The 26,824-nt window shown below is 56.1% G+C and overlaps 5 protein-coding genes and 1 long non-coding RNA gene across 7 annotated transcripts; 4 read left to right on the forward strand and 2 right to left on the reverse strand.

Moving 5' to 3' along the window:
* Nucleotides 1-3,084: 3,084 nt before the first annotated feature.
* LOC116217825 (sperm-associated antigen 4 protein-like) lies at nucleotides 3,085-7,264 on the reverse strand. The gene is made up of 5 exons (XM_085209549.1): nucleotides 7,039-7,264; nucleotides 4,517-4,626; nucleotides 3,808-4,041; nucleotides 3,375-3,464; nucleotides 3,085-3,230 (listed from the first exon to the last, which is right to left on the reverse strand). Exons 1-5 carry the CDS (start codon nucleotides 7,262-7,264, stop codon nucleotides 3,105-3,107), a joined length of 786 nt encoding a protein of 261 aa, XP_085065675.1. The 3' UTR covers nucleotides 3,085-3,104.
* Nucleotides 7,265-8,730: 1,466 nt separating this feature from the next.
* LOC146542724 (uncharacterized) lies at nucleotides 8,731-19,026 on the forward strand. Of its 2 annotated transcripts, none has more exons than XM_085209663.1 (3): nucleotides 8,731-9,358; nucleotides 9,480-9,539; nucleotides 16,894-19,026. In XM_085209663.1, the coding sequence occupies exons 1-3, from the start codon at nucleotides 8,971-8,973 to the stop codon at nucleotides 16,947-16,949; spliced, it is 504 nt and encodes a 167-aa protein (XP_085065789.1). In that variant the 5' UTR covers nucleotides 8,731-8,970; the 3' UTR covers nucleotides 16,950-19,026. The 2 variants fall into 2 exon arrangements, with proteins under 2 accessions (XP_085065789.1, XP_085065788.1); XM_085209662.1 differs by lacking the exon at nucleotides 16,894-19,026 and adding an exon at nucleotides 14,031-14,710.
* LOC146542725 (uncharacterized) lies at nucleotides 9,754-11,963 on the forward strand. The gene is given in 4 exon segments (XM_085209540.1): nucleotides 9,754-9,801; nucleotides 10,233-10,681; nucleotides 10,683-10,885; nucleotides 10,888-11,963. Coding segments are annotated over 4 exon segments (1,347 nt in total). The 3' UTR covers nucleotides 11,535-11,963.
* On the reverse strand, nucleotides 15,192-16,040 carry LOC146542726 (sperm-associated antigen 4 protein-like). The gene is made up of 3 exons (XM_085209666.1): nucleotides 15,903-16,040; nucleotides 15,470-15,559; nucleotides 15,192-15,325 (listed from the first exon to the last, which is right to left on the reverse strand). Exons 1-3 carry the CDS (start codon nucleotides 16,038-16,040, stop codon nucleotides 15,200-15,202), a joined length of 354 nt encoding a protein of 117 aa, XP_085065792.1. The 3' UTR covers nucleotides 15,192-15,199.
* A 1,398-nt stretch (nucleotides 19,027-20,424) lies between the features above and the next one.
* LOC146542727 (uncharacterized) lies at nucleotides 20,425-26,810 on the forward strand. Its single transcript, XR_014879793.1, has 3 exons — nucleotides 20,425-21,472; nucleotides 21,598-22,260; nucleotides 25,616-26,810. It is a non-coding gene; the product is annotated as an uncharacterized LOC146542727 (long non-coding RNA).
* LOC146542728 (uncharacterized) lies at nucleotides 22,328-24,366 on the forward strand (the record flags this gene model as incomplete). The annotated part of the gene is given in 3 exon segments (XM_085209664.1): nucleotides 22,328-22,776; nucleotides 22,778-22,983; nucleotides 22,986-24,366. Coding segments are annotated over 3 exon segments (1,299 nt in total), but the record flags the coding sequence as incomplete, so codon positions are not given.
* Nucleotides 26,811-26,824: the final 14 nt, after the last annotated feature.

The raw sequence follows: 26,824 nt of genomic DNA on the forward strand, positions 1-26,824 counted from the left end.
TGAATATTTGGGCCAGAGAACATGGCATCGAGTGGATTTATCATATCCCCTATCATGCACCAGCCTCTGGTAAGATCGAACAACGGGTTGTTAAAAACCATGTTAAAAGCAATGGGTGGAGGAGCATTTAAGCACTGGGAGAAGCATTTGGTGGAAGCTGCCTGGTTGGTCAACACTAGAGGATGGGTCAATCGAGATGGTCCTACACAGTCCAGTCCCTACATACTGGAGAGGGAAACAAGGTCCTTTGGTACATGTAAAAAGCATGTTGGGAAAAGCAGTTTGGGTCCTTCCAGCTTCTGGAAAGGGCAAACCTCTCTGTGGAACTGTTTTTGCCCAGAGACCTGGGGGCACCTGGCGGGTGATGGAGAAAAATGGGGACGTCCAGTGTATATCAAGGGAATTTGATGCTGGGGGAGTGCAGTCACTGATTCCATGAATATATATGTATGTAGATATGTGCATATGTAACCCGTGTTAATTATTGTTTGTTTGTAATATAGATATATGTTAAGCATAATATGGTGATGTGGAATAAGGGGTGGAATGTTGTGGTTTGGTGATTTTTTGTTGTCAGTATTCCACATCAAAACATCATTGTAAACCAGTGGGAGTTAAAGAGTTAATGTTCTGGTTCCATTTACTGCCTCCTATGGGCATTTTGAGTATTCTGATGGGAAGGAAGAGGTGGCATCCTGGAGGACTTGGAGCAAAGGTGGATCACAGGACAGGACCCCAGCAGTTCTCCCTCTGGGCCGGCTGCCGCAGGGCACATGCTCTCCTTGCACCATCGTGGGGACTCGCACTTTGGGCAGTCTGATCTCTCTCTCTCATTTTGTTTGTTTTTGTTGGATTTAGTAAATTACTGTTCCTCCTCAGATCATTGCTGTTGTGTTTCTTTTGATAAACCCATCTCTGCCCTTCCCCTCCTCCCGGAGCGCACAGCCTGCATCAGAGCCCAGGATAGGGTGAGTGTCTGTCTTTTCCTACTCCAGTATAATAATTACAGGAGATCAGCCAAGCTCCTGGATATATTACACCATCTGTATGTTCATTGATTGTACATTTTGCAACAGTAGTAGGAGCTGCTGCCCAACAAGAGGAAGCTTACCTTCTGGGATCAATTACCTACAGGCTGAGAACGCAAGTAGGAATGCATAAATCCTTGTACATGCCAGGTTCTCCAAAACTGTTATTCTGGCAAGACTTACTAGAACAAACGGATGCAGAAAGTCTGGCTTTAACACAAACTGGGAAAAACAAGGTTGGACCCCCAGGAGTTACGGAAATCTTAAAGAAGGTATGCTTAGGAGTGTGGGTATCAGGGATACCTGGCAAAGCCAAAAATAGGAATAATAATAAAAAAAAAAGATAAAACTTGCAGCCCTAAATAGAAGTTAAGTTAAAAGCAAGAGCTAGCCAAGTCAAGGTGAAGCAGTGCCCTTTGAGGATATGTGGGTATAGAAGGATAAAAGAAATAATAGGTAACTGTTTGAAGTTTGGATTATTAATTGAGTGTGAATGCCAACGCAATACTCCAATTTTGCCGATTAAAAAAAAACACCACTAATAAATAAGTAAGCTTAAAGTTATTTGCCTTTGAATAGAAAAACCCCAAGACGGAAAATAATAATAATAATAATAATAACAACAACAAAAATAGGGACGCAGTCAAGCTGGACAGTGTTACCCAAGGTTGTGAGAACAGCCCAGTGATTTCTGAGAACCGGTCAGCTCGTGATCCTGAGACGAGGGTTCCTCCATCCCAGGGTGGAACTTTACTGCAGTATGTGGGTGCCCCAGTAACTAAAGGGGACTGTGCACAATGGATGCGGGTTTGCTGAATTTTTAGCTGAAATGGTTCCCAAGGTCCTCAACAGAAGGCTGAACTGATCAAAGAGAAGGAAGGAAGCAATTTGCCGGCCTCCCAGAACACCAGATCCTTGAGTCCCCCAGATCCTTCCCCAGGATGAACAGCCCCGGCTCCTTCAGCCTTTCTTTGGAGGAGAGCTGCTGCAGCCCTCAGCGCGTCCTCGCGGCCCCCTCTGGACCCGCTCTGACAGCTGCACGTCTCTCATGTGCTGGGCGCCCAGGCCCGGGTGCAGGGCTCCAGATGGGGCTGGATGGGCCGTATTAGTCACAGAACTGGGCCGAAGCGACCCACAAACCGGTGACGGTGCAGTCCCACCAGTGCTGGCTGCAGAGGGCAATCTCTTCTCCAGGCCAGCTGGCCACACTGCTTCCGAGAGGAGCCAGGATGCCCCTGGCCTTCTTGGCCGTTTGGGCACGCTGATGGCTGGTGTGACGTCTCCTGTCCACCAGGACCCCAAGTCCCTCTCCGCAGGGCTGCTCGCACTCAGTTCTTCTCCTGCTCTGTACTCACGTTTGGCATTGCCCCGACTCAGGAGCAGCACCGTGCCCTTGGCCGTGTCGAAGCTCGTGCTGTTCTCATGGGCACACTCCTCCAACCTGCCCCAGTCCCACTCTCTGGATGCCGTCTCTTCCTCCTCCAATGGTGACTGCACCGCGCTGCTTGGTGTCCTTGGTACCGGAGCCAGGAGGACACGATGGTGAGGAGGGCTCGTCTCGCATGTGCCTGAGCATCTTTTCCCGGAGGATCTGCTCCACGATCTCCCCAGGCACAGACGCCAGGCGTCAATCTCTCTCTCTGAGCGCTGGACACATCTCAGCCTGCCCATTTCCTCTCGCAGCCTGGAGGTTCTGGAGTTCCCCACGGCCAGAGGGCTGGGCGGCTCGGTCGCTCCTCAGAGCTCCATCTGGCTGCCCGTGTCAGCCCAGAAAGGCTGTGGCCCCTCCGCCTGGGTTTGTGCCTCAGCCCGGCTGTTGCGACGAGCGGTCGCCGTGTTGGTGTCAGGGGAGCACCGGCGAGCCCGGCGCAGAGCTTTGGGAGGCTGGAGATGAATGAGGAGCTGCCCACCCCACGTAGCTGCGCCCCATCTCAACACAGACGCACTTCGAGATGATGTTAATGTCTTTATTTTTTTGACCACAAATCCAATTTCCGATCTTCATTTTCAATTTCCGATCTTACAAGTCCAATTTCCGATCTTACAAGTCCAATTTCCGATCTTACAAGTCCAATTTCAGATGGCCATTTTTTCCACCACCTTCCCATGCACCTGCACTCGGTAAATGCAGGTGTATTCTGGATGTCCCCAGTTGCTCTTCACCAGAACCTTGATGTAGCGAAAGGCTCTGGAATGATTATTCTGCAAAGGAAATGGGGAGGAACAAAGGAATGGGTGTTCAAATTCCCATTCCTGTTGCTCAGGAGGGCTCCAGTTGCAGGCATGTGGGAACACAGGGAGGGGCAGGGAGCAGGCGTCCTCCCTGGCGTGCTGCCCCTGTCCTACCTCAAGCAGGAAGGTCTGTAAGGGTGCTTTCCGCACATTAAAGCTGAATGAGCCAAGCGGAACCTCCTCTTCGCTGTCCACATCCAGTCCCTTGCAAGCAAAGCACAAGGATTGATGCTCAGGTTCGTGCCACCAAGAGCAAAGGTGTGTGCTGTCCACCCCCCTGCCCTGGGGCTCGGGCAGTAGCCCAGCACTGCTTCTGCTGGAGCTCAGTCTCCACCTCGAGGTTTCATCAAGAACCCCGAGATGCTTGCCGAGCAAGGCTTAAGAAGGATCCCACCTCTCCAACTTAGGAAACATCCCCTGGGGGCACTGCAGTGCTCGGAAGACAGCGGGACGCAGGGCTCGGGAGGATGCCCAAGAGCAAGCCAGTCCCTGCTCCGGCACTGTCCTGTGCCCAGATCCCAGGCAAAAGAGCCAAGTAGGGACTTACAAAGACAGCAAATTCTCCCGGGGCACTGCTGGAGAAGCCAGCTGGAGTCAGCTCTGGGTCGACGTGTCGCAGAGTGACACAAGCGGGCAGGATTTCAGCTGGCAACCTGATGACAACCTGGCCCTGATGTCCCTGCATGGGCCAGCATTCTCCTGGTGAAACACCCGGCTGCAAACAGAATGGGAGAGCAGAGAAGTAGGAGAGAGCGCTGGGGCCACAGCACTCCAGGTGCAGCTAAAGGCAAAGGCGGCGAGCGTCTGCGGGTCGCGCTTCTGCTTGAGAGCGGCTTACGTGTGAGGAATCGGGCAGAAACACAGGGCCTTAATTCCCTGCCCGACAAAGGGGCTCTCGGTGTCACTGAAAAGGGGAAGACGGTGGCTGGGAAAGCGTCGCAGTGGGACCATCTCTCTCTCTCCAGCACTGGCTCTGCTGGCCCCCAGCTCTACCCCCACAGAGGGGCAGGTGGGATGGCTGCGGCACTGAGGTGTCGGCGGGGAGGAGATCTCTCACCCAGCTGGGACTGAGGAGTGTGGGCCTCACACAGCAGTTCAGCTCAGGTGCCCTCCTGAGGGGAGCCAGCGATTGCCAGCACCCCCAGCCCCGTATCGGACCTTTGGCTTCACGGCTTGAGCAACACGCCGGGGCTGAGGGGAGACCCCCGAGGGGGAGCGAGGGGTGCAAGCAGCACTGCTGATGGCCGCCACGATACCTGCAAGATGGTATCCGGAGGATTCACGGGGACGATGAAATGGTGGAGCCAGCAAAACCAGCACTTAAATGTATAGGTAGGAGAAGTTCTCTGGAGGTCGATGGCAGCACCTGTAATGATGGGGAGGAGGTGAGTGCAAGAGGCGGCAGACGTGGAGAAGCTGAGGGTAGCAGGGCTTGCCTGCCTGTGTCCTCTGTCCTCACCATTGCTCTTCCATGCCCAGTCAGGCATCTGATAGCAGTCCTGCTGTGCTCTCAGCTCAGACACTGCCTTTATCCCCAGGGGAAGACAAGAAACGATGTCAGGACACGACCACGTCAGCGCGCAGCTCAGCGTGACTGCCAGCACCCGGAGGTCTGACACGCAAGGCAAGCCGCGTCCAGAGGGCTGTGAGCTCGTGCTGGCCGGCACAAGAGGCCAGGACTGGGGAAGGATGTCCGAGCCCACGGACACTGACCTGTGCCACGCTGTCTTCCTGTGTTTTCTGGAGCGTCCCCAAAGACGCAAGGAGATGCGCGCAGGTGGCTCCTGCAATTTGACAAGGCAGAGAGAAGGTCGTAAGTACAGGGGTTGCTTCTGGTCCCTGATCTCATGCTGGCTTTTCCTCGGAGCCTGGGAAGCCGCAGGTGAGCGGAGGATGTCGGGAATGGTGCGGACTGAGGACATGTCTCTGCCCACATCCTTCAGGGCACTGCAGCCCCGTGGCCGTGCAGCTCGGTGCCCCAGAGCTGCTCCCATTTCCCCTGGGTGCACCCGGTGGCACCGAAAGCAGCGTGGCGGGCAGAACGCCAGCCCTACAGTGAGGCCAAAGCAAGGCCGACTCGAGGATGTCCTGGAGAAGCGGCACCGGGGCCGTGGGGTCCTACTCGGTCCACACCCTAACGCTGGGGGGACCGCAGCAGCTCTCGGGCTGAGTGGGACCCAGTGGTGGAGAGCAGCTCTGGAGCAAGCAAGCGGCCAGGATAGGAAGGCAGAAGGTGCCACACTGGTGCTCCAGTGCCTCTGGAGGCCTCTGCTCACACTGACATCATCCAGCACAGCCCCAGGGTCGCTGCGGGATGTTTGCTCATCAGAACTCACCAAGGGAGACCACGGACAGTACAATGAACGCTCTGAACAGGCTCATCTTGTGCTCTGAAGCAGCAGCAGCCAGGTGCCTTCCCATTCTTTTGGCTCTTTCACGCCACACTGAAGGCTGTTGGCCAGCGGAGGCAGGAGCTGGTGCTGATAAAGGCCTGCTCAATTCCGCCGGCTCAGGGAGGCTTCTGCGGGAGGAAAGAGCGTGGCTGAGCACCGGTCCCACTGCGTGAGAGCCGAGGCAGGCAGCAGCAGCCTCCGCAGAGGCCCTCCCAGAGGACGGGCCTTGGGATGCCTCCCGGCTCCATCCCGGCGGCAGCGAGAGGGCAGCGCGGGTGGGGGCTGTTCTCTGGGGTCCCCACGCTCCCCACCCCACCTTTAGAGAGGGCTTTCCAGGCTCGCAGTGGCGGTGCCCTGCCTGAGGCAGCACAGCTCCATTCTGCTCTGCCGTCCCGGCTGCCAGCCTGAGCCATCTCTCAGCACCACCCAGCCTCGGCCTCCAGCGGGGTCAAGCCAGAGGCTTCCCCCGGCTGCCCCGCTCCCCGGGCCACCGAGGGCTGTGTGCGTGCTTGCCCCCAGCCCGATGCCCCCTGCGGGTTCCACCCGCCTCGTACCTTTGCCTCTGCACTGATGTGTCCCCAGCGGGGACCTGCTGGCCCTCGCCCACAGCCCGGCTCCCTGCGCAGCTCTTAGACGCCCTTGGGCGCCTTGTTTGCGCAGCCTTTCTCCTCGCCATTCTGCAATAGCTGAGCCCTGGAAGCAGTGCGTCCTCTCAGCACCGCGGTCCCAAAAGCTCTGAGCCCACTGGGGCTCCGCCACGCTGCAGCCCTTGGCGGTGGGTGGAGGCAGCTGTGATGTCACAAAGGGCAGCTGTGATGTCACAGAGAGCAGCTGTGATGTCACAGAGAGCAGCCGTGATGTCACAGAGGGCAGCCGTGATGTCACAGAAGGCGGCTGTGATGTCACAGAGGGCAGCCGTGATGTTCAGAATCGCTAGGCCATGGTTGGATGTTCAAGGAGGTGATAGAGGGGTTCGGAACAGTTTACGTTTTGGACTCAAGGGACGGCCAACAGGCAGAAACTGCTGTGGAAGTTCTCAAACGTTCTCCAAGCTCCGACCCCTTGCAGTCCCTACCTCCTGGCCACATGAGACACGCTCCCTTTCCCCACCCACTGGCCGAGGAACTCGGGGGATCCATTCCCGGGTTGCCCACCACGTCATCCATCCTATGCCTGACAGCCTCCCCGGCGGCCTCGCTCCAGCTTCTCTCTCTAAATTCAGACTAGTTCTCTCCAACCTCCTGGCGCCTTTGGTCAATAAATCTAATCCCGAGGTCACCTTCAGAAGCTGAGTGGCGTCTCGCTTTTGTAAGGACACCCCCTTATCCCCCACTGCCCTTTTATCCCCTGGGGACCCACCGCCCCTCCCGATCCCACCGCCCCACGGGTCCTCAGCACGGACCCCTGGCAGCCCGCGTGCAGCACCGGTGAGTGCCAGCCCTCGGGGACACCGCCGCTGTCCCCATCGGACGGTGCCGCCGTTCCTTTCGGGTCCTTGTCCTCGCTGTTGGCTGCTTGCGATGTCGCCAGCCGCCCACGGCCTCTGTCCCAGCCAGGACCCAGTGCCATCAGTGCTGTCCCCAGGCGCCATCTGTCCGTCCTGGCGCCCATTCCCACCCTCACTCCCCCCACGCAGTGTCCCCTGTGCCCCACCCAATCCCACCGGTGCTTTTGTCACGCTCCCGGTCCTCACCCAGTCCCACCGCTGGCACTGAGGGGCGGTGGGGTGGCTCTCCACATCTGGGTGACAGAAGGACAGAATCATTGCACGGGTGGCACTGCAGGGACCTTCGAGATCACAGAACGCGTCATGCACGAACGGATGGGTTGCACGGGATCGAAAGGTTCATAAAACCGTCCCATCAAATTGTGGTGGTGGTGGAAGGAACCTCTCGGCGTCCCCAGCCCCAGCCCCAGCCCTGCCGTGGGCTGGCTGCACCACCTGCTCGGGTTACCCAGCTCCCCCCCACGGCTTTGGGCACCTCCAGGGATGGGACAGCCGCCGTGCTCTGGGCAGCACTGCCGCGGCCGCACTGCCCTCCCTGTAAAGAATTCCCTCTTCACAGCACACCTCAGTTTCCCTTCTTGCAGTGTAAAACCGTAGCCCCCGTCCTGTAACAACCTGCCCGCGTACCAAGTCTCTCTCCCTCCTGTCTGTCAGCTCCCTCGAAGGAGTGCAAGGCCACCGTGCTGTCCCCCGGATTCTTCTCCAGGATGAACAGCCCCGGCTCCTGCAGCCTTTCTTCCGAGGAGAGCTGCTTTGGCCCTCAGCGCATCCTCGGCCCCCTCTGGACCCGCTCCGACAGCTCTGTCACGAGGTTATCCCTCGACAGAAGTCCGTGACAGGGGGGCACAGCCCCGGGAACAAGAAAAAAAAAGGAAGGAGTCGGAACGGTTTGCCGCGAGCCGGCTGGCCCCGGGCCGCGTGCGCTCCGGCAGAGGGGGAAGGGCAGAGAGCTGGCAGATCGCAGTGCTGTGCTCACCCCATAGCAGTGCCGACCCTACTGCAGTGCTGTGCTCCCCCCATAGCAGTGCCGACCCTACTGCAGTGCTGTGCTAACACCCCATAGCAGTGCCGACCCTACTGCAGTGCTGTGCTCCCCCCATAGCAGTGCCGACCCTACTGCAGTGCTGTGCTCCCCCCATAGCAGTGCCGACCCTACTGCAGTGCTGTGCTCACCGCCTAGCAGTTCCCGCACACATCGCTGCTCACCCACCAAGCGCTGCCTTTTGAATCCATGGTTTTATACTATAAACCACTCCAATGTGGGGGATCTGTGGGGTGTCTATGGGATATCTATGGGGTACACGTGGTTTTGCTGGGCAGAACCCCAGAGCCACCCTGCGCCATGGGGTATCCAAGGGGTATGTGTGGGGTGTCTGTGGGGTATCTATGGGATACACTCCTTTCTGTGGGGCTGAGGCCTCGTAGCCACCCTGCTCTTTGGGGTATCTGTGGGGCATCTTTGGGGTCTATGGGCTATCTGTGGGTACACGTGTTTTTTCTGGGCAGGACCCTGGAGTCCCCCTGCTCCTTGATGTACCTATGGGGATCCATGGGACATCCATAAGGTATCCATAGGGTATCTGTGGGGTCCCCAAGGGGTATCCATGCGGCTTCCATGGGGTATCTATGGGGCATCCATGGGGTGTCCATGGGGCATCCATGGGTTATCTATGGGACATGCATGGGGTGTCCATAGGGTATCCATGGGTTATCTATGGCTCTCTATGGGGTGTCCATGGGGCAGCCATAGGGTATCTGTGGGGTCTCCAGGGCGTATCCATGGGGCATCCATGGGGCACATCCATGGGGTATGTGTGTTTGTGGGGTGGAGGCCCAGAGCCACTGTTCCTTGGGATGTCTGTGTGGTATCTATGGGGTGCGTGTGTACTTTTGGGGTCTGCTCCGTGGGATTTCTATGGGGCGCGTCTGCTCCAGTGGCCGCTTGGAGCTCCCCAAGATGGCGCCGCGCGCGCTCCCGCCCCTCTCCCTCCGCCTCTGTCCTCCCCAAGACGGCGGCACCCCACGCCACGGCCCGTGCGCTACGCCGCCGCATTTCCCGCGCGCGGCACCACCCCGCTTGCGGCGCGTTTCCCGTCGTGCAGCGCAAGGCGGTTGGGGAGAGCGCGGCAAGGTGGCGGACGTTGTGGATCTGGGCGAGCCGAGCGGCGAGGACTTCGCCATGGACGAGGACGGCGACGGTGAGGGCGGCCGAGGCCCGGCGGGCGGGCGGTGCGGCTCTGCTCCCGTTCCCCGCTCCCCGGTACGCCCCGCCCCGCCCCCGCTCGGGCTGCCCGGCCCTGACCGGCCGTCTTTCCGCAGAGAGCATCCATAAGCTGAAGGAGAAGGCCAAGAAGCGGAAAGGCCGCGGCTTGGGCTCAGGTGAGGGCGTCGCTGCGTTGAAACTCCGCGTCCCGGCGCCGCGCCGCGCCCGCGGGGCTGTGCAGGGATGTGTGGGGTTCTGTGGGGGGGCTGTGTGGGGTTCTGTGGGCGGCTGTGTGGGGTTCTGTTGGGCTGTGCGGGGCCGAATGGTGGTTATGATGTTGAAAGGGTGTGTCTGGCATGAATAGTTACAACCTGTTGTTTTTCTCCCTCCATGTCTGCTGGACTCGTTTCCATCTCCCAGGCTCTTTTGCTAATCAGAGTGAGAATGCAGAATCTGCAGGATGGGATTCTGAGAAGTTTACCCTCTCAAATTCACTGGTTAAACTGCAGCTAGGGAAGCAGGAGAAAGAGTTCTGTTTCCTGGTGGGTATGAGTGCCTCTCACCACCTGTAGATGAGTTTGCGTATGGGGCTGCTGAGTCACGGCCTGAACCTCTGATTGATCACCTGAGGCGAGCAGTGAGCCAGCCACGGAGCACAGGTGAAGGCAATTCAGCTGTGCTGCAGGAGGGGGTGGAGCCTGGCTGCACTTCTCCTAGAGCCATGGAAGAGCTGACCAGCAGTGGGGAAGGGTCTCTGCTGGAGATCCGCTCCACGGGAGTTTTGCAGTGAGCCCAGGATAGGGTGAGTGTCTGTCTTTTCCTACTCCAGTATAATAATTACAGGAGATCAGCCAAGCTCCTGGATATAGTACCCCATCTGTGTTTTCATTGATTGTACAGTTGGCGAGCCAGGCAGGCCAAATATAGTTTATATCCTGGCTTTTTTGTGGAATTTCTATAAGTGGGTCAAGGGGGAGAACACCATTCCCCTAGATAAAATGATCCCTGGGCAGATCCCAGGGTTTCTGGGATCTCCTTATTATCAGTTAGCGACCATAATTGAGAAATGGGGTCCCCTGCGTACTTTGGGGAATATTTCCCCAGTACGCATGACAGAATACTTTCAGGGACTAGACAGAGACATCCTAACCACAAAAGAAAGGCAATTAGCTGCATCCCCAGTGGCATGGCCACTGTTAAATGCCTTAAATCAAGCTGAGACAAGATCAGATACCTTAGAGAATGAAAATCAGCTATTAAAAGCTCGTATTGACAAATTGGAACAGGAGCTTAGTGTATTAACAGGGAAAAAACCCAATTTTACAGTCTGTAGGTCAGGTCCGTAGTATTTCAGTGGATGATAGTCGTACCTCTGAAGTAGCGGACCTGGTTGAGCAGGAAAACAGGAGTTCTAAGTCAGATCTAGAGGTTCCACTTATGGCAGAGCCCCTGGAACTCCGTCCTATAATAACTCAAAAGACAAAACAAGTACCAGACAGACCGGCAGGGGTGCCCCCTGACCAATGGCCCCTGCCCAAACGCATTTACACGTAACAGCTAGGCCATATACTCTAACCGAATTGACTGATGTGGTGCAGCCATTTCGGCAGAGGCCAAGAGAGAGTGTACCTGCATGGCTGCTCGGGGCATGGGATTCAGGGGTGGAAAGTGTCTTGGTTAATGGGCCAGAAGTGGCAAAGCTGGCCACCGTAACGGTACACCCTGCTGTCAGGCAGAGACTGTACGCTGCTGTCCAGTATAGCAGTGAGAACCATTCAATAATAGATTGGTTAATGGCACCATGCCGTATGGTCTGGCCAAACAAAACAGACATTCCATTAAACACAGGACTATGGTCCTCCGTGGAGGACCTTCAGAATTACATTCGTGAATTAGGCATGAGAAAAGCGATATACGAAGACTCGTTTGATAGCCCGGATATGACCAAGTTCTCGGCAGGTGTGCGAGATTTAATCTTACAACAGACCCCTTCCCACCTGTATGAGACCTTAGTTTCTATATTAAACCCTCTGGTGACCTCGGAAGCCGTGGTTCAACAGGCTGCCCAGATAGTAGCTGATCTGGGGGAGATGGAGCGTCTGCGCCCGAAGCGCAATATCCGAGTGGTAGAAGAAGCAGAGGTGCTTCTTCTAGTAGTCTCCAGTAGTTAAAACCAAGAGGCCACCTGTGCGGAACTCTCAGTCGGGGCCTCACGGAAACAAATGTTTAATGACCTTATTCGGGCTGGGGTCCAATTTGCTAAGATCAACCGCCAGCCCAATCACATCCTCCTTCAGCTGAGGTGACAGCTGAAGGACAATCAGAGATTCCAGAACTACCCTAAGAAGCCAAGGGTAAGAGTTACAGGAACAGTACCAATGACGACATGGAATTTAGAGGATTTCATCTTTCCCACCAGAAAAAAAAAGCCCCTTCAGGTGCCTCGGGCTACAATGCCTGAACCACCTGAAGCAAAAGACTTGACTTTGGCCCAGTTCATGGCGTGACCAGGGATGTCAGTCCCCCCTAGGGCCTCCAGACGGGACCGGAGGCCCTATGTAGAGTTAACGATATACTGGTCCCGGAAAAATGTCCAGAGAGTTATGGCTAGTTGATACTGGATACTAGTTGATACTGGAGCAGAAACATCAATTATTTACGGAGATCCGAACAAATTTCATGGAGACAGAGTGATGATTGGTGGTTTTGGGGGACAGACTATTCCTGTAACCCAGACGTGGTTGACGCTGGGGGTTGGGCATCTCCCATCCCGGGAGTATAAGGTATCTATTGCCCCAGTCCAGGAATACATTTTGGGCTTAGATATTCTATGGGTTCTGGCTCTAGTTCAGACTTGGACAGAGATGTATCAGTATCCGGGCAGTGCAGGCAATATTAAGAGGCCATGCGAAACATTTGCCTGCCGAAACCACGCCGGATTACTGATGTGAGACAGTATGGACTCCCGGGTGGGCAGGACGAAATATCAAAAACAGTGCAGGAATTAGAAAAAGTGGGCGTTATAAGACCTGCCCACAGCCCATATAATTCCCCCATATGGCCAGTGCGAAAGTCGGATGGCACGTGGAGAATAACAGCGGATTACAGGGAATTAAATAAGGTCACGCCACCTATTCATGCGGCCGTACCCCATATTGCCTCCCTATTGGACACATTGAGTAGGGAGATAAAAACCTGTCACTGTGTCCTAGATTTAGCAAATGCGTTCTTCAGTATCCCAATTGCTGAGGAATCGCAAGATCAGTTTGCGTTTACGTGGGGAGGCAGGCAGTGGACCTTTCAGGTCCTGCCACAGGGGTACGTGCATTCACCAACGTATTGTCACAATCCAGTGGCGCGTGACCTGGCTGATTGGAGAAAACCTGATGATGTTAACCTGTATCACTACACTGATGATCTCCTGCTGACATCCGACTCACTGGAGGCAGTAGGACAGGCGGCTGATTCATTAACCGCCTATTTACAACTCAGGGGATGGGCTATAAATCCCCCAAAGGTGCAAGGTCCGGGCCTGTCCGTAAAATTCCTGGGGGTGGCTAGGGAAGCAGGAGAAAGAGTTCTGTTTTCTGGTGGGTATGGGTGCCTCTCACCACCTGTAGATGATTTTGCAACAGTAGTAGGAGCTGCTGCCCAACAAGAGGAAGCTTACCTTCTGGGATCAATTACCTATGGGCTGAGAACGCAAGTAGGAATGCATAAATCCTTGTACATGCCAGGTTCTCCAAAACTGTTATTCTGGCAAGACTTACTAGAACAAACGGGTGCAGAGATTAAACTCAATAAAAGTGGAGCTAAGGGTCAAACAGCATTACCTGATTGAAGATTGTAAGTCTGGCTTTAACACAAACTGGGAAAAACAAGGTTGGACCCCCAGGAGTTACAGGAATCTTAAAGAAGGTATGCTTAGGAGTGTGGGTATCAGGGATACCTGGCAAAGCCAAAAATAGGAATAATAATAATAAAAAAAGATAAAACTTGCAGCCCTAAATAGAAGTTAAGTTAAAAGCAAGAGCTAGCCAAGTCAAGGTGAAGCAGTGCCCTTTGAGGATATATGGGTATAGAAGGATAAAAGAAATAATAGGTAACTGTTTGAAGTTTGGATTATTAATTGAGTGTGAATGCCAAAGCAATACTCCAATTTTGCCGATTAAAAAAAAACACCACTAATAAATAAGTAAAAGTTGGAGAGCAAGTGCTGTAGTTTGGTACAAGATTTGAAGGCAAGTAATAGGACTGTTGGATGGATGCACTCAGTGGTGGCAAATTGATACAGCTCATTAGCCAAGTTAAGGAATGAGTAGGTGAAGCTTACCTTCTGGATTTGAAGGATGCCTTCTTGCCTGGTTTGGCCAAAGGAAGCTTAAAGTTATTTGCCTTTGAATAGAAAAACCCCAAGACGGAAAATAATAATAATAATAATAATAACAACAACAAAAATAGGGACGCAGTCAAGCTGGACAGTGTTACCCAGGGTTGTGAGAACAGCCCAGTGATTTCTGAGAACCGGCCAGCTCGTGATCCTGAGACGAGGGTTCCTCCATCCCAGGGTGGAACTTTACTGCAGTATGTGGGTGCCCCAGTAACTAAAGGGGACTGTGCACAATGGATGCGAGTTTGCTGAATTTTTAGCTGAAATGGTTCCCAAGGTCCTCAACAGAAGGCTGAACTGATCAAAGAGAAGGAAGGAAGCAATTTGCCGGCCTCCCAGATCCTTCCCCAGGATGAACAGCCCCGGCTCCTTCAGCCTTTCTTTGGAGGAGAGCTGCTGCAGCCCTCAGCGCGTCCTCGCGGCCCCCTCTGGACCCGCTCTGACAGCTGCACGTCTCTCATGTGCTGGGCGCCCAGGCCCGGGTGCAGGGCTCCAGATGGGGCTGGATGGGCCGTATTAGTCACAGAACTGGGCCGAAGCGACCCACAAACCGGTGACGGTGCAGTCCCACCAGTGCTGGCTGCAGAGGGCAATCTCTTCTCCAGGCCAGCTGGCCACACTGCTTCCGAGAGGAGCCAGGATGCCCCTGGCCTTCTTGGCCGTTTGGGCACGCTGATGGCTGGTGTGACGTCTCCTGTCCACCAGGACCCCAAGTCCCTCTCCGCAGGGCTGCTCGCACTCAGTTCTTCTCCTGCTCTGTACTCACGTTTGGCATTGCCCCGACTCAGGAGCAGCACCGTGCCCTTGGCCGTGTCGAAGCTCGTGCTGTTCTCATGGGCACACTCCTCCAACCTGCCCCAGTCCCACTCTCTGGATGCCGTCCCTTCCTCCTCCAATGGTGACTGCACCGCGCTGCTTGGTGTCCTTGGTACCGGAGCCAGGAGGACACGATGGTGAGGAGGGCTCGTCTCGCATGTGCCTGAGCATCTTTTCCCGGAGGATCTGCTCCACGATCTCCCCAGGCACAGACGCCAGGCGTCAATCTCTCTCTCTGAGCGCTGGACACATCTCAGCCTGCCCATTTCCTCTCGCAGCCTGGAGGTTCTGGAGTTCCCCACGGCCAGAGGGCTGGGCGGCTCGGTCGCTCCTCAGAGCTCCATCTGGCTGCCCGTGTCAGCCCAGAAAGGCTGTGGCCCCTCCGCCTGGGTTTGTGCCTCAGCCCGGCTGTTGCGACGAGCGGTCGCCGTGTTGGTGTCAGGGGAGCACCGGCGAGCCCGGCGCAGAGCTTTGGGAGGCTGGAGATGAATGAGGAGCTGCCCACCCCACGTAGCTGCGCCCCATCTCAACACAGACGCACTTCGAGATGATGTTAATGTCTTTATTTTTTTGACCACAAATCCAATTTCCGATCTTACAAGTCCAATTTCCGATCTTACAAGTCCAATTTCAGATGGCCATTTTTTCCACCACCTTCCCATGCACCTGCACTCGGTAAATGCAGGTGTATTCTGGATGTCCCCAGTTGCTCTTCACCAGAACCTTGATGTAGCGAAAGGCTCTGGAATGATTATTCTGCAAAGGAAATGGGGAGGAACAAAGGAATGGGGGTTCAAATTCCCATTCCTGTTGCTCAGGAGGGCTCCAGTTGCAGGCATGTGGGAACACAGGGAGGGGCAGGGAGCAGGCGTCCTCCCTGGCGTGCTGCCCCTGTCCTACCTCAAGCAGGAAGGTCTGTAAGGGTGCTTTCCGCACATTAAAGCTGAATGAGCCAAGCGGAACCTCCTCTTCGCTGTCCACATCCAGTCCCTTGCAAGCAAAGCACAAGGATTGATGCTCAGGTTCGTGCCACCAAGAGCAAAGGTGTGTACTGTCCACCCCCCTGCCCTGGGGCTCGGGCAGTAGCCCAGCACTGCTTCTGCTGGAGCTCAGTCTCCACCTCGAGGTTTCATCAGGAACCCCGAGATGCTTGCCGAGCAAGGCTTAAGAAGGATCCCACCTCTCCAACTTAGGAAACATCCCCTGGGGGCACTGCAGTGCTCAGGAGACAGCGGGACGCAGGGCTCGGGAGGATGCCCAAAAGCAAGCCAGTCCCTGCTCCGGCACTGTCCTGTGCCCAGATCCCAGGCAAAAGAGCCAAGTAGGGACTTACAAAGACAGCAAATTCTCCCGGGGCGCTGCTGGAGAAGCCAGCTGGAGTCAGCTCTGGGTCAACGTGTCGCAGAGTGACACAAGCGGGCAGGATTTCAGCTGGCAACCTGATGACAACCTGGCCCTGATGTCCCTGCATGGGCCAGCATTCTCCTGGTGAAACACCCGGCTGCAAACAGAATGGGAGAGCAGAGAAGTAGGAGAGAGCGCTGGGGCCACAGCACTCCAGGTGCAGCTAAAGGCAAAGGCGGCGAGCGTCTGCGGGTCGCGCTTCTGCTTGAGAGCGGCTTACGTGTGAGGAATCGGGCAGAAACACAGGGCCTTAATTCCCTGCCCGACAAAGGGGCTCTCGGTGTCACTGAAAAGGGGAAGACGGTGGCTGGGAAAGCGTCGCAGTGGGACCATCTCTCTCTCTCCAGCACTGGCTCTGCTGGCCCCCAGCTCTACCCCCACAGAGGGGCAGGTGGGATGGCTGCGGCACTGAGGTGTCGGCGGGGAGGAGATCTCTCACCCAGCTGGGACTGAGGAGTGTGGGCCTCACACAGCAGTTCAGCTCAGGTGCCCTCCTGAGGGGAGCCAGCGATTGCCAGCACCCCCAGCCCCGTATCGGACCTTTGGCTTCACGGCTTGAGCAACACGCCGGGGCTGAGGGGAGACCCCCGAGGGGGAGCGAGGGGTGCAAGCAGCACTGCTGATGGCCGCCACGATACCTGCAAGATGGTATCCGGAGGATTCACGGGGACGATGAAATGGTGGAGCCAGCAAAACCAGCACTTAAATGTATAGGTAGGAGAAGTTCTCTGGAGGTCGATGGCAGCACCTGTAATGATGGGGAGGAGGTGAGTGCAAGAGGCGGCAGACGTGGAGAAGCTGAGGGTAGCAGGGCTTGCCTGCCTGTGTCCTCTGTCCTCACCATTGCTCTTCCATGCCCAGTCAGGCATCTGATAGCAGTCCTGCTGTGCTCTCAGCTCAGACACTGCCTTTATCCCCAGGGGAAGACAAGAAACGATGTCAGGACACGACCACGTCAGCGCGCAGCTCAGCGTGACTGCCAGCACCCGGAGGTCTGACACGCAAGGCAAGCCGCGTCCAGAGGGCTGTGAGCTCGTGCTGGCCGGCACAAGAGGCCAGGACTGGGGAAGGATGTCCGAGCCCACGGACACTGACCTGTGCCACGCTGTCTTCCTGTGTTTTCTGGAGCGTCCCCAAAGACGCAAGGAGATGCGCGCAGGTGGCTCCTGCAATTTGACAAGGCAGAGAGAAGGTCGTAAGTACAGGGGTTGCTTCTGGTCCCTGATCTCATGCTGGCTTTTCCTCGGAGCCTGGGAAGCCGCAGGTGAGCGGAGGATGTCGGGAATGGTGCGGACTGAGGACATGTCTCTGCCCACATCCTTCAGGGCACTGCAGCCCCGTGGCCGTGCAGCTCAGTGCCCCAGAGCTGCTCCCATTTCCCCTGGGTGCACCCGGTGGCACCGAAAGCAGCGTGGCGGGCAGAACGCCAGCCCTACAGTGAGGCCAAAGCAAGGCCGACTCGAGGATGTCCTGGAGAAGCGGCACCGGGGCCGTGGGGTCCTACTCGGTCCACACCCTAACGCTGGGGGGACCGCAGCAGCTCTCGGGCTGAGTGGGACCCAGTGGTGGAGAGCAGCTCTGGAGCAAGCAAGCGGCCAGGATAGGAAGGCAGAAGGTACCACACTGGTGCTCAGTGCCTCTGGAGGCCTCTGCTCACACTGACATCATCCAGCACAGCCCCAGGGTCGCTGCGGGATGTTTGCTCATCAGAACTCACCAAGGGAGACCACGGACAGTACAATGAACGCTCTGAACAGGCTCATCTTGTGCTCTGAAGCAGCAGCAGCCAGGTGCCTTCCCATTTCACGCCACACTGAAGGCTGTTGGCCAGCGGAGGCAGGAGCTGGTGCTGATAAAGGCCTGCTCAATTCCGCCGGCTCAGGGAGGCTTCTGCGGGAGGAAAGAGCGTGGCTGAGCACCGGTCCCACTGCGTGAGAGCCGAGGCAGGCAGCAGCAGCCTCCGCAGAGGCCCTCCCAGAGGACGGGCCTTGGGATGCCTCCCGGCTCCATCCCGGCGGCAGCGAGAGGGCAGCGCGGGTGGGGGCTGTTCTCTGGGGTCCCCACGCTCCCCACCCCACCTTTAGAGAGGGCTTTCCAGGCTCGCAGTGGCGGTGCCCTGCCTGAGGCAGCACAGCTCCATTCTGCTCTGCCGTCCCGGCTGCCAGCCTGAGCCATCTCTCAGCACCACCCAGCCTCGGCCTCCAGCGGGGTCAAGCCAGAGGCTTCCCCCGGCTGCCCCGCTCCCCGGGCCACCGAGGGCTGTGTGCGTGCTTGCCCCCAGCCCGATGCCCCCTGCGGGTTCCACCCGCCTCGTACCTTTGCCTCTGCACTGATGTGTCCCCAGCGGGGACCTGCTGGCCCTCGCCCACAGCCCGGCTCCTGCGCAGCTCTTAGACGCCCTTGGGCGCCTTGTTTGCGCAGCCTTTCTCCTCGCCATTCTGCAATAGCTGAGCCCTGGAAGCAGCGCGTCCTCTCAGCACCGCGGTCCCAAAAGCTCTGAGCCCACAGGGGCTCCGCCACGCTGCAGCCCTTGGCGGTGGGCGGAGGCAGCTGTGATGTCACAAAGGGCAGCTGTGATGTCACAGAGAGCAGCCGTGATGTCACAGAGAGCAGCCGTGATGTCACAGAGGGCAGCCGTGATGTCACAGAAGGCGGCTGTGATGTCACAGAGGGCAGCCGTGATGTTCAGAATCGCTAGGCCATGGTTGGATGTTCAAGGAGGTGATAGAGGGGTTCGGAACAGGTTTACGTTTTGGACTCAAGGGACGGCCAACAGGCAGAAACTGCTGTGGAAGTTCTCAAACGTTCTCCAAGCTCCGACCCCTTGCAGTCCCTACCTCCTGGCCACATGAGACACGCTCCCTTTCCCCACCCACTGGCCGAGGAACTCAGGGGATCCATTCCCGGGTTGCCCACCACGTCATCCATCCTACGCCTGACAGCCTCCCCAGCGGCCTCGCTCCAGCTTCTCTCTCTAAATTCAGACTAGTTCTCTCCAACCTCCTGGCGCCTTTGGTCAATAAATCTAATCCCGAGGTCACCTTCAGAAGCTGAGTGCCGTCTTGCTTTTGTAAGGACACCCCCTTATCCCCCACTGCCCTTTTATCCCCTGGGGACCCACCGCCCCTCCCGATCCCACCGCCCCACAGGTCCTCAGCACGGACCCCTGGCAGCCCGCGTGCAGCACCGGTGAGTGCCAGCCCTCGGGGACACCGCCGCTGTCCCCATCGGACGGTGCCGCCGTTCCTTTCGGGTCCTTGTCCTCGCTGTTGGCTGCTTGCGATGTCGCCAGCCGCCCATGGCCTCTGTCCCAGCCAGGACCCGGTGCCATCAGTGCTGTCCCCAGGCGCCATCTGTCCGTCCTGGCGCCCATTCCCACCCTCACTCCCCCCACGCAGTGTCCCCTGTGCCCCACCCAATCCCACCGGTGCTTTTGTCACGCTCCCGGTCCTCACCCAGTCCCACCGCTGGCACTGAGGGGCGGTGGGGTGGCTCTCCACATCTGGGTGACAGAAGGACAGAATCATTGCACGGGTGGCACTGCAGGGACCTTCGAGATCACAGAACGCGTCATGCACGAACGGATGGGTTGCACGGGATCGAAAGGTTCATAAAACCGTCCCATCAAATTGTGGTGGTGGTGGAAGGAACCTCTCGGCGTCCCCAGCCCCAGCCCCAGCCCTGCCGTGGGCTGGCTGCACCACCTGCTCGGGTTACCCAGCTCCCCCCCACGGCTTTGGGCACCTCCAGGGATGGGACAGCCGCCGTGCTCTGGGCAGCACTGCCGCGGCCGCACTGCCCTCCCTGTAAAGAATTCCCTCTTCACAGCACACCTCAGTTTCCCTTCTTGCAGTGTAAAACCGTAGCCCCCGTCCTGTAACAACCTGCCCGCGTACCAAGTCTCTCTCCCTCCTGTCTGTCAGCTCCCTCGAAGGAGTGCAAGGCCACCGTGCTGTCCCCCGGATTCTTCTCCAGGATGAACAGCCCCGGCTCCTGCAGCCTTTCTTCCGAGGAGAGCTGCTTTGGCCCTCAGCGCATCCTCGGCCCCCTCTGGACCCGCTCCGACAGCTCTGTCACGAGGTTATCCCTCGACAGAAGTCCGTGACAGGGGGGCACAGCCCCGGGAACAAGAAAAAAAAAGGAAGGAGTCGGAACGGTTTGCCGCGAGCCGGCTGGCCCCGGGCCGCGTGCGCTCCGGCAGAGGGGGAAGGGCAGAGAGCTGGCAGATCGCAGTGCTGTGCTCACCCCATAGCAGTGCCGACCCTACTGCAGTGCTGTGCTCCCCCCATAGCAGTGCCGACCCTACTGCAGTGCTGTGCTCACCCCATAGCAGTGCCGACTCTACTGCAGTGCTGTGCTCCCCCCATAGCAGTGCCGACCCTACTGCAGTGCTGTGCTCCCCCCATAGCAGTGCCGACCCTACTGCAGTGCTGTGCTCCCCCCATAGCAGTGCCGACCCTAATGCAGTGCTGTGCTCCCCCCATAGCAGTGCCGACCCTACTGCAGTGCTGTGCTCTCCCCATAGCAGTTCCCGCACACATCGCTGCTCACCCACCAAGCGCTGCCTTTTGAATCCATGGTTTTATACTATAAACCACTCCAATGTGGGGGATCTGTGGGGTGTCTATGGGATATCTATGGGGTACACGTGGTTTTGCTGGGCAGAACCCCAGAGCCACCCTGCGCCATGGGGTATCCAAGGGGTATGTGTGGGGTGTCTGTGGGGTATCTATGGGATACACTCCTTTCTGTGGGGCTGAGGCCTCGTAGCCACCCTGCTCTTTGGGGTATCTGTGGGGCATCTTTGGGGTCTATGGGCTATCTGTGGGTACACGTGTTTTTTCTGGGCAGGACCCTGGAGTCCCCCTGCTCCTTGATGTACCTATGGGGATCCATGGGACATCCATAGGGTATCCATAGGGTATCTGTGGGGTCCCCAAGGGGTATCCATGCGGCTTCCATGGGGTATCTATGGGGCATCCATGGGGTGTCCATGGGGCATCCATGGGTTATCTATGGGACATGCATGGGGTGTCCATAGGGTATCCATGGGTTATCTATGGCTCTCTATGGGGTGTCCATGGGGCAGCCATAGGGCACATCCATGGGGTATGTGTGTTTGTGGGGTGGAGGCCCAGAGCCACTGTTCCTTGGGATGTCTGTGTGGTATCTATGGGGTGCGTGTGTACTTTTGGGGTCTGCTCCGTGGGATTTCTATGGGGCGCGTCTGTTCCAGTGGCCGCTTGGAGCTCCCCAAGATGGCGCCGCGCGCGCTCCCGCCCCTCTCCCTCCGCCTCTGTCCTCCCCAAGACGGCGGCACCCCACGCCACGGCCCGTGCGCTACGCCGCCGCATTTCCCGCGCGCGGCACCACCCCGCTTGCGGCGCGTTTCCCGTCGTGCAGCGCAAGGCGGTTGGGGAGAGCGCGGCAAGGTGGCGGACGTTGTGGATCTGGGCGAGCCGAGCGGCGAGGACTTCGCCATGGACGAGGACGGCGACGGTGAGGGCGGCCGAGGCCCGGCGGGCGGGCGGGCGGTGCGGCTCTGCTCCCGTTCCCCGCTCCCCGGTACGCCCCGCCCCGCCCCCGCTCGGGCTGCCCGGCCCTGACCGGCCGTCTTTCCGCAGAGAGCATCCATAAGCTGAAGGAGAAGGCCAAGAAGCGGAAAGGCCGCGGCTTGGGCTCAGGTGAGGGCGTCGCTGCGTTGAAACTCCGCGTCCCGGCGCCGCGCCGCGCCCGCGGGGCTGTGCAGGGCTGTGTGGGGTTCTGTGGGCGGCTGTGTGGGGTTCTGTTGGGCTGTGCGGGGCCGAATGGTGGTTATGATGTTGAAAGGGTGTGTCTGGCATGAATAGTTACAACCTGTTGTTTTTCTCCCTCCATGTCTGCTGGACTCGTTTCCATCTCCCAGGCTCTTTTGCTAATCAGAGTGAGAATGCAGAATTTGCAGGATGGGATTCTGAGAAGTTTACCCTCTCAAATTCACTGGTTAAACTGCAGCTAGGGAAGCAGGAGAAAGAGTTCTGTTTCCTGGTGGGTATGAGTGCCTCTCACCACCTGTAGATGAGTTTGCGTATGGGGCTGCTGAGTCACGGCCTGAACCTCTGATTGATCACCTGAGGCGAGCAGTGAGCCAGCCACGGAGCACAGGTGAAGGCAATTCAGCTGTGCTGCAGGAGGGGGTGGAGCCTGGCTGCACTTCTCCTAGAGCCATGGAAGAGCTGACCAGCAGTGGGGAAGGGTCTCTGCTGGAGATCCGCTCCACGGGAGTTTTGCAGTGAGCCCAGGATAGGGTGAGTGTCTGTCTTTTCCTACTCCAGTATAATAATTACAGGAGATCAGCCAAGCTCCTGGATATAGTACCCCATCTGTGTTTTCATTGATTGTACAGTTGGCGAGCCAGGCAGGCCAAATATAGTTTATATCCTGGCTTTTTTGTGGAATTTCTATAAGTGGGTCAAGGGGGAGAACACCATTCCCCTAGATAAAATGATCCCTGGGCAGATCCCAGGGTTTCTGGGATCTCCTTATTATCAGTTAGCGACCATAATTGAGAAATGGGGTCCCCTGCGTACTTTGGGGAATATTTCCCCAGTACGCATGACAGAATACTTTCAGGGACTAGACAGAGACATCCTAACCACAAAAGAAAGGCAATTAGCTGCATCCCCAGTGGCATGGCCACTGTTAAATGCCTTAAATCAAGCTGAGACAAGATCAGATACCTTAGAGAATGAAAATCAGCTATTAAAAGCTCGTATTGACAAATTGGAACAGGAGCTTAGTGTATTAACAGGGAAAAAACCCAATTTTACAGTCTGTAGGTCAGGTCCGTAGTATTTCAGTGGATGATAGTCGTACCTCTGAAGTAGCGGACCTGGTTGAGCAGGAAAACAGGAGTTCTAAGTCAGATCTAGAGGTTCCACTTATGGCAGAGCCCCTGGAACTCCGTCCTATAATAACTCAAAAGACAAAACAAGTACCAGACAGACCGGCAGGGGTGCCCCCTGACCAACGGCCCCTGCCCAAACGCATTTACACGTAACAGCTAGGCCATATACTCTAACCGAATTGACTGATGTGGTGCAGCCATTTCGGCAGAGGCCAAGAGAGAGTGTACCTGCATGGCTGCTCGGGGTATGGGATTCAAGGGTGGAAAGTGTCTTGGTTAATGGGCCAGAAGTGGCAAAGCTGGCCACCGTAACGGTACACCCTGCTGTCAGGCAGAGACTGTACGCTGCTGTCCAGTATAGCAGTGAGAACCATTCAATAATAGATTGGTTAATGGCACCATGCCGTATGGTCTGGCCAAACAAAACAGACATTCCATTAAACACAGGACTATGGTCCTCCGTGGAGGACCTTCAGAATTACATTCGTGAATTAGGCATGAGAAAAGCGATATACGAAGACTCGTTTGATAGCCCGGATATGACCAAGTTCTCGGCAGGTGTGCGAGATTTAATCTTACAACAGACCCCTTCCCACCTGTATGAGACCTTAGTTTCTATATTAAACCCTCTGGTGACCTCGGAAGCCGTGGTTCAACAGGCTGCCCAGATAGTAGCTGATCTGGGGGAGATGGAGCGTCTGCGCCCGAAGCGCAATATCCGAGTGGTAGAAGAAGCAGAGATGCTTCTTCTAGTAGTCTCCAGTAGTTAAAACCAAGAGGCCACCTGTGCGGAACTCTCAGTCGGGGCCTCACGGAAACAAATGTTTAATGACCTTATTCGGGCTGGGGTCCAATTTGCTAAGATCAACCGCCAGCCCAATCACATCCTCCTTCAGCTGAGGTGACAGCTGAAGGACAATCAGAGATTCCAGAACTACCCTAAGAAGCCAAGGGTAAGAGTTACAGGAACAGTACCAATGACGACATGGAATTTAGAGGATTTCATCTTTCCCACCAGAAAAAAAAAGCCCCTTCAGGTGCCTCGGGCTACAATGCCTGAACCACCTGAAGCAAAAGACTTGACTTTGGCCCAGTTCATGGCGTGACCAGGGATGTCAGTCCCCCCTAGGGCCTCCAGACGGGACCGGAGGCCCTATGTAGAGTTAACGATATACTGGTCCCGGAAAAATGTCCAGAGAGTTATGGCACTAGTTGATACTGGAGCAGAAACATCAATTATTTACGGAGATCCGAACAAATTTCATGGAGACAGAGTGATGATTGGTGGTTTTGGGGGACAGACTATTCCTGTAACCCAGACGTGGTTGACGCTGGGGGTTGGGCATCTCCCATCCCGGGAGTATAAGGTATCTATTGCCCCAGTCCAGGAATACATTTTGGGCTTAGATATTCTATGGGTTCTGGCTCTAGTTCAGACTTGGACAGAGATGTATCAGTATCCGGGCAGTGCAGGCAATATTAAGAGGCCATGCGAAACACTGATGATCTCCTGCTGACATCCGACTCACTGGAGGCAGTAGGACAGGCGGCGGATTCATTAACCGCCTATTTACAACAGAGGGGATGGGCTATAAATCCCCCAAAGGTGCAAGGTCCGGGCCTGTCCGTAAAATTCCTGGGGGTGGCTAGGGAAGCAGGAGAAAGAGTTCTGTTTTCTGGTGGGTATGGGTGCCTCTCACCACCTGTAGATGATTTTGCAACAGTAGTAGGAGCTGCTGCCCAACAAGAGGAAGCTTACCTTCTGGGATCAATTACCTATGGGCTGAGAACGCAAGTAGGAATGCATAAATCCTTGTACATGCCAGGTTCTCCAAAACTGTTATTCTGGCAAGACTTACTAGAACAAACGGATGCAGAGATTAAACTCAATAAAAGTGGAGCTAAGGGTCAAACAGCATTACCTGATTGAAAATTGTAAGTCTGGCTTTAACACAAACTGGGAAAAACAAGGTTGGACCCCCAGGAGTTACGGGAATCTTAAAGAAGGTATGCTTAGGAGTGTGGGTATCAGGGATACCTGGCAAAGCCAAAAATAGGAATAATAATAAAAAAAAAAGATAAAACTTGCAGCCCTAAATAGAAGTTAAGTTAAAAGCAAGAGCTAGCCAAGTCAAGGTGAAGCAGTGCCCTTTGAGGATATGTGGGTATAGAAGGATGAAAGAAATAATAGGTAACTGTTTGAAGTTTGGATTATTAATTGAGTGTGAATGCCAACGCAATACTCCAATTTTGCCGATTAAAAAAAAACACCACTAATAAATAAGTAAAAGTTGGAGAGCAAGTGCTGTAGTTTGGTACAAAATTTGAAGGCAAGTAATAGGACTGTTGGATGGATGCACTCAGTGGTGGCAAATTGATACAGCTCATTAGCCAAGTTAAGGAATGAGTAGGTGAAGCTTACCTTCTGGATTTGAAGGATGCCTTCTTGCCTGGTTTGGCCAAAGGAAGCTTAAAGTTATTTGCCTTTGAATAGAAAAACCCCAAGACGGAAAATAATAATAATAATAATAATAACAACAACAAAAATAGGGACGCAGTCAAGCTGGACAGTGTTACCCAGGGTTGTGAGAACAGCCCAGTGATTTCTGAGAACCGGTCAGCTCGTGATCCTGAGACGAGGGTTCCTCCATCCCAGGGTGGAACTTTACTGCAGTATGTGGGTGCCCCAGTAACTAAAGGGGACTGTGCACAATGGATGCGGGTTTGCTGAATTTTTAGCTGAAATGGTTCCCAAGGTCCTCAACAGAAGGCTGAACTGATCAAAGAGAAGGAAGGAAGCAATTTGCCGGCCTCCCAGAACACCAGATCCTTGAGTCCCCCAGATCCTTCCCCAGGATGAACAGCCCCGGCTCCTTCAGCCTTTCTTTGGAGGAGAGCTGCTGCAGCCCTCAGCGCGTCCTCGCGGCCCCCTCTGGACCCGCTCTGACAGCTGCACGTCTCTCATGTGCTGGGCGCCCAGGCCCGGGTGCAGGGCTCCAGATGGGGCTGGATGGGCCGTATTAGTCACAGAACTGGGCCGAAGCGACCCACAAACCGGTGACGGTGCAGTCCCACCAGTGCTGGCTGCAGAGGGCAATCTCTTCTCCAGGCCAGCTGGCCACACTGCTTCCGAGAGGAGCCAGGATGCCCCTGGCCTTCTTGGCCGTTTGGGCACGCTGATGGCTGGTGTGACGTCTCCTGTCCACCAGGACCCCAAGTCCCTCTCCGCAGGGCTGCTCGCACTCAGTTCTTCTCCTGCTCTGTACTCACGTTTGGCATTGCCCCGACTCAGGAGCAGCACCGTGCCCTTGGCCGTGTCGAAGCTCGTGCTGTTCTCATGGGCACACTCCTCCAACCTGCCCCAGTCCCACTCTCTGGATGCCGTCCCTTCCTCCTCCAATGGTGACTGCACCGCGCTGCTTGGTGTCCTTGGTACCGGAGCCAGGACGACACGATGGTGAGGAGGGCTCGTCTCGCATGTGCCTGAGCATCTTTTCCCGGAGGATCTGCTCCACGATCTCCCCAGGCACAGACGCCAGGCGTCAATCTCTCTCTCTGAGCGCTGGACACATCTCAGCCTGCCCATTTCCTCTCGCAGCCTGGAGGTTCTGGAGTTCCCCACGGCCAGAGGGCTGGGCGGCTCGGTCGCTCCTCAGAGCTCCATCTGGCTGCCCGTGTCAGCCCAGAAAGGCTGTGGCCCCTCCGCCTGGGTTTGTGCCTCAGCCCGGCTGTTGCGACGAGCGGTCGCCGTGTTGGTGTCAGGGGAGCACCGGCGAGCCCGGCGCAGAGCTTTGGGAGGCTGGAGATGAATGAGGAGCTGCCCACCCCACGTAGCTGCGCCCCATCTCAACACAGACGCACTTCGAGATGATGTTAATGTCTTTATTTTTTTGACCACAAATCCAATTTCCGATCTTCATTTTCAATTTCCGATCTTACAAGTCCAATTTCCGATCTTACAAGTC

The sequence above is a fragment of the Meleagris gallopavo genome, chromosome 27 (assembly GCF_905368555.1).
Source record: "Meleagris gallopavo chromosome 27, MGAL_WU_HG_1.1, whole genome shotgun sequence".
NCBI lineage: Eukaryota > Metazoa > Chordata > Aves > Galliformes > Phasianidae > Meleagris > Meleagris gallopavo.

Bases quoted from the DNA above. Each gene is read 5' to 3' on its own strand.
- LOC116217825 (XM_085209549.1), bottom strand. From the start codon at position 7,264: ATGGGCGCCAGGACGGACAGATGGCGCCTGGGGACAGCACTGATGGCA. The intron at 4,042-4,516 runs GTATCGTGGCGG...CTTTGCCTTTAG, and splicing joins CTCCGGATACCATCTTGCAG to CTGCACCTGGAGTGCTGTGG. The intron at 3,231-3,374 runs GTAGGACAGGGG...TTTCCTTTGCAG, and splicing joins TACAGACCTTCCTGCTTGAG to AATAATCATTCCAGAGCCTT.
- LOC146542724 (XM_085209662.1), top strand. From the start codon at position 8,971: ATGTGTGTTTGTGGGGTGGAGGCCCAGAGCCACTGTTCCTTGGGATGT. The intron at 9,359-9,479 runs GTGAGGGCGGCC...GTCTTTCCGCAG, and splicing joins CATGGACGAGGACGGCGACG to AGAGCATCCATAAGCTGAAG. The intron at 9,540-14,030 runs GTGAGGGCGTCG...ATGGTTCCCAAG, and splicing joins AGGCCGCGGCTTGGGCTCAG to GTCCTCAACAGAAGGCTGAA.
- LOC146542726 (XM_085209666.1), bottom strand. From the start codon at position 16,040: ATGCAGGGACATCAGGGCCAGGTTGTCATCAGGTTGCCAGCTGAAATC. The intron at 15,560-15,902 runs GTAAGTCCCTAC...TTTGCTTGCAAG, and splicing joins CGGGAGAATTTGCTGTCTTT to GGACTGGATGTGGACAGCGA. The intron at 15,326-15,469 runs GTAGGACAGGGG...TTTCCTTTGCAG, and splicing joins TACAGACCTTCCTGCTTGAG to AATAATCATTCCAGAGCCTT.